The 10,777-nt window shown below is 38.0% G+C and overlaps 2 protein-coding genes across 3 annotated transcripts; both read right to left on the bottom strand.

The window, feature by feature from the left end:
* Positions 1-16: 16 nt before the first annotated feature.
* Positions 17-4,091, bottom strand: LOC137950137 (diacylglycerol O-acyltransferase 2D-like). Of its 2 annotated transcripts, none has more exons than XM_068796520.1 (9): positions 3,811-4,091; positions 3,588-3,662; positions 3,395-3,480; positions 2,151-2,257; positions 1,889-2,044; positions 959-1,045; positions 575-672; positions 334-421; positions 17-212 (listed from the first exon to the last, which is right to left on the bottom strand). In XM_068796520.1, the coding sequence occupies exons 1-9, from the start codon at positions 3,975-3,977 to the stop codon at positions 111-113; spliced, it is 966 nt and encodes a 321-aa protein (XP_068652621.1). In that variant the 5' UTR covers positions 3,978-4,091; the 3' UTR covers positions 17-110. The 2 variants fall into 2 exon arrangements, with proteins under 2 accessions (XP_068652621.1, XP_068652620.1); XM_068796519.1 differs by having other exon boundaries at positions 3,781-4,090.
* Positions 4,092-6,105: 2,014 nt separating this feature from the next.
* LOC137949786 (diacylglycerol O-acyltransferase 2D-like) lies at positions 6,106-9,906 on the bottom strand. Its single transcript, XM_068795972.1, has 9 exons — positions 9,669-9,906; positions 9,502-9,576; positions 9,293-9,378; positions 8,458-8,564; positions 8,221-8,376; positions 7,363-7,449; positions 6,941-7,044; positions 6,756-6,843; positions 6,106-6,533 (listed from the first exon to the last, which is right to left on the bottom strand). The coding sequence occupies exons 1-9, from the start codon at positions 9,845-9,847 to the stop codon at positions 6,432-6,434; spliced, it is 984 nt and encodes a 327-aa protein (XP_068652073.1). The 5' UTR covers positions 9,848-9,906; the 3' UTR covers positions 6,106-6,431.
* Between the last annotated feature and the right edge of the window lie 871 nt (positions 9,907-10,777).

Genomic DNA, 10,777 nt, shown 5'->3' with positions numbered 1-10,777 from the left:
AAATAGATAAACCAGGTCTCATCCCATCAAATTAATTAAGATGAAACCAATACTATAAATTACCTATACAGATATTGATTAACAACATTCGCAGTGTTACAGCAAGGGTGTCAAAGAATTGTAAGCTGGAGGTTATCGTAGCCAACTCTACCCTTGTGCTTCTCAAAGATCTCTTGCAGAGCTACAACGAATTTCCTGTGAACTTCAGCAACCTGGCAATATGTGTTATTGGCATTACAGCATTAGTAATTCCCACTGGCTATGAAGTCTTCAAAGTCGTATAATAGATCTGACTCGAATATGAAGACAAAACTTGAACAAGAACTTCCATACCTCTTCCACAGTAGGTAATGGGTTTTTCTTGACATCAATGGGTCTCCCTACCACAACATGGAGAGGGTGTTGATATGGAATAGGCAAGCTACACAGAGAAGCAACTGTCAGAAACTTTAATTCTTGAAAATAAGATTGCAGAGCCTTCAGCTCTCACTATAAACTTCATATAAAGGCTTTTGATCATCTGATCATGCCCTTGAATAAAATAAGAGGACTAAAATGAGGCCGGTGAATGTACCAAAATCTTCCCCAAAAGATAATAGGAGTGAACTTCACTACTCTGGCAATGGCGGCAACCAATTTCCCACTAGGTTTCCACCACCTATAGACATGAGCCTGTCCATTATAACAATGGCAAAGCGAGACAGTGAGCAATTGTATTGAAACTATAGGCTTTTTTGCTCTTAAAACAATGGAGACTATGATATTACATTGAGGCTCTGAATGGAAGAAAGCAAGGTTCAGTAAGGATTTTGTTTTTGTTCTTCACATTTTTCAGCTAGAAATGCTATCCTTGAAACCCTCAGATCAATTCAGCAGGTTCCTCACAATATTTTTACTATTTTACCATCAAAAGGAGTATCTGCATTTGAGTTTGCACATCTTTGAGAACCAATATTACCTGACCAAAACAAAAAACAGGCACCAGAGGGCAGCCCTTCTCCATTGCAATCCGAACAAATCCTTTTCTTGCTTCAAGGAAGGCAACCTACAGAAACAAACCGATGTGTCAGATATGAAAAAAAATTGGGACACATTTTGGGTTATCATTTTTCTAGCCAACAAGAAAATCACTGAAAGGCAAACTGCATTAGGAGAATAGTTGGAAAGCTTATAAAAAAAAGGAATGAAAAAGAGAGAGAGAGAGAGAGAGAGAGAGAGATTGTGTGTGTGTGTGTGTGCTTATAAAAGGTTAATGCCATACCTCTTAGTCATAGATGTTTCTCATTTTGAAAAAAATTATATCATAATTTACACAACCCACCTTTAAGCTCATCAACAATAAGTTTGAACTTTAGATCGTTTTTCTTTTTTAACTGAAGGTGAAGTATTAGATTTCATCAGAAAACTGTAGTTAACTATAAAGCAGCAGTTACTTCTTCACAACCAGAGTCACTACACTAGGTAAAAACAAACAATGATTAACAAAGAGCTCAATTCATAGAATAGAATATTCTATAAAGAGGTTCAAACATGTGGAAGTGCCACATTTTCTGCCATTTATAGTGAGTCAAGCATATGTCAGCTGGCTTCTATTCAATTTGAGTAAAAAATGTACTTCAGTTAATCTCAAGTAAGGTGGAGCAGAAGATTCAAACAGATGGAACAGTGTCCTGTTTAGTTCGTCTGCTATAGAGGAGCTTATAATTTCCTTAAGGCTTAGCAGAGCACAATAGAGTTTTTAGACCACCTTTTTCCAGAAAAAATCTCTTCAATCACTTACAAGCATAAATTTAACACTACACAGGAAACAAGTCACTGTCACATTGTTCTCAGAAAGCAAACATTCAAATTTAAAAAAAAAATAACAAGAAAGACATGGAACCCAGACCTCAGAATCATGCTGCATGTATACCATCTCGCGGACACCACCTGGAACAATTATACAACTATATCCAGCTGCTAGGTATGAAACGAAATTCTTTTTAGTTGCAGGTACAAGCCCTAGCCACGTCCACACTTGCCTTATGAAGGGTGTATAGAACACCTGATCATTAGATTATTCATTAAGCGCAAAATTTACTTTTTTCTCTTTAACTAATAAAGTCCTAGATGAGCTTCTTCAAAAAAAGGTCCTAGATGAGAAAGCTTACAGCACTGCTTGCTAGGACCTTGATCTTTGGCAAAGGCATGAAACCAGTAAAGTTAGCAAGAGCAACTACCCCAATTGGTAGAACTGAATGCGGTTCATAGCCAAAAACTGCAACAGTTATAGATTAGTGTCATACGCATCTAAAGTAGAAATAAAGGTCAACTAAGATAAGGAAACGAAATTAACATAAAATGAAATAAAAAAACCTTATGAACTGTAAAAAGATAAAGAGAAAAAAGAAAGAGAGAGAAGAAAATGAGAGAAGAAAATGAGAGAAAAGAAAAAGAAAGTGGTTTGACTGGTTTTTAGATAACCAGCAGCGCCTATTCATTAGTTAAAATTTTAGTCTAATAAAGAATACTAAAGTACTCAGAAAGAAAAGATAATATGTCTTCTAAAGCTAATATACTTTGACTTCCTAATGTAATACTTTAATTTTAGAAACCAACATAGAATAGAAAACCAACAGACATTCCAACTTCTATCAACTAATTAAATAACACAAACTTTCTATAAATAGACTAATGCTTCTTTAGAACTATAATTCTTGGACATATACAAGTCTTTTATATCTCTAAAAGAGAAAGGACCCAGGTGATTTTCACTTAACCCGCAAACCACTTCATTCATCCAACATTCATCTCATACCCGCAAATCACTTCATTCATCCAACATTCATCTCATACACCAAGTCCAGTCATTTTTTCTCTCATTCTCAAAGATTAAAAACCAGAGTCTCTTGGGAGTATATTCTGGCCATCATTCTGTATCAAAGACATACTCCATCGAATTTCTGGTAAAACTTCACCTACTATAATCAGTGTTAGGTCCGCCAACTTGGAAACAATTGACAAGTAAGGTCTGATTCCATGTTTCTTGTTTCTGACTTACTTCATTTCTGATACATCAAGTAATACTGTAACATCTGCCACATGAATGACTGCAGCCTATCCAGCTAATCTACCTTGAGAAATCCGATGGCCAAAGTTTCAAGATGAAAGATAACCAACATAGGATGACAGACTTACGAGCATTGTGATAGGTGCTAAGAAGTGGATTATGTTATCTCACCGGGGAAACAAATTACACGATTTCATGCAAAGACCAGACTATTCATTATGCCTACTTAGATGCAGTTTGGATGGACTCCAATAATCAGACAAAAGGAACCCGAGATAAAAGAATGGGGACCGTTAACTCTAAGAAATATAATAAATATGAGCAAAATTTACAAAAAATTCTTACCATAAGCTTGGTTTGGATCAAAGGCCTTTATATCCTCCACATGAAGGTTCAATGGAAAATACCCACAAGCATATTTACATATAAACCTGAATTTTAAATTAATGACGACAAACGTCAGTTCAAAAGACAATAATACCAGCAGCGGAAGGAGGGTAGACAAGAAGAATAGATAAAGCAAAATCAGTACTGTCACCTTGACAATCTTTGCCCGAGTTTATTCTTGTCATTCCTCGGGATCAGCATTAAGAAAGTTAGGAAGCTCAATAATCTGCAATTCACCAGAACAAATGAAAGAAAACACGAATTACCAAGAGTGAAAGTAACGAGAGAAAAAACGAAAGATTTCACCAGGAGGAAGTAAACAAAGCGAGTTTTGAAATACGGACGCAAAAGAAGGAGGCGACGGAAACAAGTACAGCGCGGTTAAAACCAACAGCACCACCAAGTGGATCCCGGCCAACCAAATGGCGAGCGCAACGTAGGATTTGACAACGGAATAGTCCGTCGCCCGGAAAACCGTCATGTCCGACGGAACTGTGCATTTGGAGACAGGCTCGCCGCGGCTTCCATGAGCGTTCTCCATCGGAAGAGGGAAGACACCAGCGACAAAGCAGGGAAGTTCCTTACTCGCTAGTCGTAATCTGATTTTATTTTTGTAGGCTTTCCGATTTATTCGAGACGATACTATTTGCACGCGTTGTAATCGTGGCGATCTGATAATCGTAAGTAGATCGAAAGAACCCGACCGAGAACAGAGGAACGAAGGGAAGACTCTAGGCAATAGGCGACGAGGCGCCCGCCCGCCATCGAGCAGCTCAATCTCTAGCGTTGAGTCCCCAAATCTGACGGCTATACTCTGAGTTGTACACCTCATGCGTCTCGCGCGAATTGACAGTTGACGAGTGGGATTAAGGGAAAAAATCGCAGAGTCTGCTCTTAATTAATCGCTTCAATCAAAGTCACGAGAACGAAGAGACCTCAATAAATAAAAACCAAATTAGTTTCTTAGTATTACTTGATGAAATCGTTCAGCAAGGCGTAGACGAAACCGCCCCACGATTCGGAGGAAGAGAAAAATACAGACAGACAAATAAAGATAAAAGTCTTCTGCAACTTTCTCTACCGAATTCCATCTAGATCTGGAATGGACGGAGTTGCCGAAGTCGAATTTAAGAACAAGGGTTTCGTGTACGCAGTAATCCATATTGGACTATTCCGAGTAGCCACCTACTCTGTTAGAGAAGATCCTAATCTGTGGCACGATGATACCGATACGTACTGAAAGCCAGAAACTGACAAAAAGAGAAAAAGGGTAAAAGAGTGTAAAAAGTGCGTTATTTTGAATAGCCTTTGATGGCTGTGCTTTCCGATCCACCTAAAAAGAGAAACAGTAAAAGTTTATGCTGTCTCTGATCAGTCCACGTTCCATCTGGAAATTCAATTATCTGCTTCTTCAAAGGTTTCATGCAGAACTCTAACAAAATTAACCCTTCAAATTTTAAGTTTCAAATATGACAGTGATTGATTGATTGATTGATTGATTGATTGATTGATGTGAATTATAAAAAGGACTAATATTGTCCAAATTTACACTTCAAATGTGTTTTCAACCACTAAAGCTATAAAAGGATTAGAAGGCAGTAAAAGGAAATTTGGTTTAATATTAGACCAAGGGACGGAGAGGTGGAGGGGTCGATTTGGTCCGTCACTTTCCATCTTTATTAATTTCAATCGATCTGCCCCAATCGGCACTTAATGGGAACAGGTGGTAGAAGCAAATCGGTGCCCAAAAAGGGGAAATTTAGGGGAAATGAGTTACTGTTTTATAATATACCTGAATAAATATGGCTATTTTTATAATAAATAATTAAATTTAATATTAAATATATTAACATAATAAATAATTAAGTAGGGTAATTTATTAATAAGTTAAAATAAATTGTAATTTAGTATAAATTAATACAATAATTATGAGTTAAAATTAAATTTTTAATTTAACTAATTATAAAGTATAGAATACTCAAACAAAAATATTTATTTTTATAATGTTTAAATACTTGATCAAATTCTTACTTTAACAATATTTTCATTATCAGTCTTAAATTAGTAATTTAATATAGTATTACTAATAATAAATAAATAAATATGGTGTTTTATTAATAAGTATAAATTATTAATATAATTATGAAGTAAAATAAAAATACTAATTTAATTAATTATAAAAAATAAAAAATAAAAAGACTTTGATAGAGGATATTTAGGTTAATACTTTAAAGCTACGATAAAATAATTTATTTTAAAAAATGCTTAATAATGAACTGAACTGAAAGGGGGAAGAGGATGCTTAATAATGAACAACTGAAAGGGGGAAGAGGATGCTTAATAATGAACTGAACTGAAAGGGGGAAGAGGGTTCAAACGGCGAGGAGGGGAAGAAAGAGAGGAGTTGAGATGGCTAGAGAGTTCGGTGAGAGGGTTCAGACTACAAGAAGAAGCAGTACGGCTAGACAACGAAATGACAGAGAGCGAGAGATGAAAGAGATTAAAGGGTTGGGATGTAGAGGAGGTCGAGAGAGAGGGAGATGGCATCGAATGAGTGAGTGAAAGGGAATGAATTCCTTCGGGTGCACTAGTAGGCCCATGCGTTTGGGTAAATAAAGCATTGAAATGACATGTCCAGGGGAAGGGCAAGTAAGCATTGAAATAACATATAAAGGACATATGCAGGTTTTCAATTATCAGGACCTTCTTTGATACAAGACATTACCCTGGAGACATGTTGGGGCCTACTTTTAAAATGGATGTTGAAGAGTGGGGGAATCTCAATACAGTGAAAATTCAAAAGTCCCAAGTCGAAAAGAAAGAAGAGTGTTTTCATGTTACAAAAAGCATGCCTCAAGATGATTTCATTTCTGCACAGATGCACACAGTACATGCAATATTTTAAGGTTTTATTGCGTTAAAACCCCTTGAGTTCTTCTACTGACCGGCCTCCATTATTGATTTCGGCCAGAAGCAGAGGTGGTAACTTGACCCATCAAAGAATCCGTAGTTGTAGATCAGCATAACCCACCCTGCCTTTATGCTTTTCAAAGAGCTCTTGGAGAGTAGCTACGAACTGCTCATGTAACTCGGCAACCTAAGCAAAGCCAATCAGTACTTGCCCATGAAGCATCATAATAAGATCAGCAGCTCTTTCTCTTCTTCAAATTTATTAACATGATATGAAAGTCTAGTTTGTGGCAGCAGAGGGAGAGAGGGGGGTCAATCACATTGGTTTTGAACATCCCTCCCTGCTCTGACCCTGCTAATTTTGAGCAGATTACAACATTTCCAGTAGAAGAAATTGATGAATCTGTACCTCTTCTGCTGTTGGTTGAGGGTTCTTTCTAACTTCAATTGGCCTTCCCACCACAACATGCACAGGTTGCCTGTAGGGTAAGGGTGACCTACAAAGATAAACAAGGAAAGCAACAGAATCATTTCCAAAGTGATACCTGACTTCAAATAATGAAACAAAAAAATATGAGAGAAAATTGAATGTACCCAAACATTCCCCAGAAGAGGATTGGTGTGAACTTGATAATTCGAGAAATGTATAAACACACTTTCCCACTGCCCCTAGGCTTCCACCACCTGTAAACATAACTCTGTTCCACATAAAAGAACTTTGTCACCATAATATTAGCATCTATCAGCAAACAGTGGGATCTCAAAGAGAACGAAAACTACAGTCACCTGTAGACAGTGAGTCTTCCAGATACATCAATTTGACAGACATAGTTTATGTGCATACATTAATGCAGCATCATACTGATAATTACAGTAATTTCAATTAAGTATGCCAGCTGGGATCAAAATCTGGATCTGTACATCTGCCACTGTCTTACTTTGAAGAACCACATGGTTCTAACTTTCACATTCTTATGCTGAAACTTTTCGATTCTTTCTCATCTCTGTAGTCGTACCTGACCAAAGCTGAACACAGGAACCAGAGCTCGGCCTGTCTCCATAGCAATGCGCACAAATCCCTTTCTTGTTTTGAGGAAGGCAACCTAGAACAGGTCAAAAGGACATCCTTTGAAAAATCCACCAACTAAGAAGAATACATATAAATTAAGTGCTACGCTGGTGGTAATAATTCTACCGGTCTAAGTAACTATTCTCTTCTTCAATAACATATTCTGCGGTTGGTGGACTTGTAGCTTGAGCAAGAGTCAAAATAAGAGAGGACGGAGTTTATGGGAAACTCCTTTTCCTTGAAAAATTTGGGTAGGTTAGGTCATACATAGGAGCTGCTTAGTGAATTTCAAGTGATCTTGGTTCTACCATGGTTTGACGAATAAGAAATCCGTGTTTCACCTCTGGGTTAAATGCCCAACAAGCATAGCAGAAACTCATACGAGTTTTGTCAGAGCACACCAAAAAAGATAAAAAGGTATAGGACCGTAAAACTGAGACCGGCAAACAGGTGAAATATAGGACCTATTGAAGTGGAAGCTCCACAAGAGAAAATCTCATAATTAAAGTGCAGTGTTTCAAAATCACGCAGGCTCTGATACCAATAAAAAGGCCCCTTCCCTTGCAATCAAACATAAATAAATGTTTTTTAAAAAATCATGCAGGAAAACAATATCCTACTTGTCTGACTTCACCTCTGAAATGAAGTAAGGATTGTAGCCTAAGTTTAGAAATTAGACAGTTAAGTTGATATAATTGGATAGAACTGATTCAATACAGCTCCAGTTTTCCGGACCAATGCAATAGGCTACTCAAGTAGAGCTTCCATTCAAGAGGAGCTTATCCCTCGAAGTAAAGAAACAAACCTCAGAGCCATGCTCCATGTGAACTATCTCCCGAGCTCCACCAGGCACGATGATGCAACTGTAACCGGCAACCAGGTGAGAAGTAAAGTTCTTTCTTGTTGCTGGTATAATTCCTAACCACGTCCATATTTGCCTCAACAGTGGTGTGTAGAAAGCCTGATCAAAGTTATGCAAGAATCTGTGCACATGCTCTCGTAAAGATATTCAAACGTTTTATTGGTGAAGAAGAATACTTACAACACTGCTAGCAAGGACCTTGATCTTTGGTAGAGGCATGAACCCAGTAAAGTTGGCAAGGGCCACAACACCAATAGGGAAAACAGAATGTGGTTCAAAACCAAAAACTGCATGAAGGACATGATGTCATGAATAAAGAAAGGATTTATCATTAAATTGCAAACGCCTAATGATCATTAAGATGAAAAAATCAATTACCAAAGACAGAAGAGTTATAGAGTTAAGTCTTCTCCCATTCATATACATCCATATAGATGCTCACCTTGCTGCTCATATTATACAGTGTTTTTTTTTCTTTGTTTTGTTTTTTTCTCCTTAAGAGTGCATCATTTCCCATGAATATAAATTGTTTCAAAGCGCATAGGAATGGAGGCAACGAAAATGAGATACGAAGGATATTTGAGATGAATCACATTGAAGAAACGAAATCTCATTGCACCCTATGGAATACAGAGATAGCCTTGAATAAAGAAACATATTTCCTGAATGACCTATGCTTTTCTGTTTCCTATGGCAGCATTTTTATTAATGGAAGGGCTTTCTGTGAGAATAAAAATTAGTCATTTCGTTTATTCAAAATGTTTCCAAAGAGACGAACAACCCATCATTAGTGTGATGAGTTTTGACGAATTTCCCACAATTGGAGTGGAGCTTTTCTTCTGACGTAATGCGTATTATAATGCATAAGTTTCCACATATGTATTTTTTTCTATAAAAATCAGCTGGAGTTCTGGTTAAAGCTCTTTAATTCAAATTGAGGGTAATCGGAAAAGGAAAAAACAAGGATCGCAACAAATAAATAACTATAACAATAAAAATGTCAGGAAATGCTCACCGTAAGCTTGGTCTGCATGAAAAGCCTTGATATCTTCGACATGCAGAGTGATTGGAAAATATGCACAGGCATATTTACAGATATACCTGAATTTAAAATTTCTCATAAACAACTCGTTCAGCAAATGAAAGCTTACGGCAGCTTGCACATCTCCATGTGGAACGACAAACATGAGGAAGAGAGTGAGGGGGAGGGAAAAACACACAAACCTTGACAGATTCTGTCCCCATTTGCTCTTGTGGTCCAGAGGGATCACCATGAAACACAAGAGCAACCCAATGACCCTGAAATATGATACGAATATTTTATATACGTTGAAATAAGAGAGGAAAAAATAAACAAGAATTAACGGGAGAGAAGGAAAGAGTGGACCGACGCCGATGCGAAGCGAAAAGGTAGGAGAATGACTGCCATTAACACCATAGCCACGTTAAAATGAATAGTTCCGAGCCAGACGGCAAGAGCGACTATAGCATGAAACATCGAGTATTCCGTTCGACGGAAAACGGCGGGCTCCTCCGCCGGGGTCCGAGGGTCTATGTTACTGACTTCCATTACGGCGGGAAAGAGCAGAGTAGACGAGAGACCCGCAGCGGAGGATCGGCCTCCGGCACCGGGACTGAGCGAGAATGAGAAATTTGGGTTGGTGGGATGAGTCCCTTAATGAAAGGTCTGAGGGACTGTCACGTGGAGGAAAAAGAACGACACGTGCGACGTGGTGGCGTGAGGCGTTAAGTTGTCACGTTCTATAACGACATGCCGTCCTCCCTTCCCATGGAAGGAGCGAAGCAGGTTGCCAAATCACGTTAACAGGGTTTTTTCTTTTTGTGAATCTCGCTTCTCATTCACGAGACTGATCGATCTGATGATGATACGTTTCAGAATTCAGAGGCAAACTGGTACCCGTTTCCATACATTCCCACCTTAATTCGACTTGTATCTCTCAAAACTAGGGGTGGCACTAAGTTTACAGACTCCTGAGTTTAGCTCATTTCTTACAGATGATCTTGGGCACATCCCACTTTTGCACAATGCTTAGATCACGATCTCTATCAGCCTCCCTTGAGCTAAGTTTCCTAGACTTAAGTTCACCAACCACCTCTTGCTTCTCGGACCAGGCAAGCAAAACTGAAGTGAAGTACACTTCCACTCACCTGTGCCACCAGCCAATTCACTTTTAGTACCCCCCACCAATTGACATAAATTTGACGAGTAGAAAATACCATATTGAAGCATCCTCTTGGTTGTAGGTAGTGCAAACTCCCAACTATCTGCTACTAATGCTATACAAATAGAATCATTTTTGCGAAGCTATTTTTATTTTCAACGTATAATACTTGAAATTAATAAAGGTGAATGGTACAAACAGTTCTCTCAATCTTACTACCTTCAATCATTATCTAGATCTTAAACAGCATATTAAACTACGCATGCATGTTCATTTCACTATTTCATTTCTGGTAGAGACGCCCACCCCTGACGCAT

Source organism: Aristolochia californica, unplaced genomic scaffold (assembly GCF_029961685.1).
Source record: "Aristolochia californica isolate CCGP_79_NKW_82.1479 unplaced genomic scaffold, dmAriCali1.0.hap1 SCAF_14, whole genome shotgun sequence".
In the NCBI taxonomy this organism is placed as follows: Eukaryota; Viridiplantae; Streptophyta; class Magnoliopsida; order Piperales; family Aristolochiaceae; genus Aristolochia; species Aristolochia californica.
This window is presented reverse-complemented; position numbering and strand designations above follow the sequence as displayed.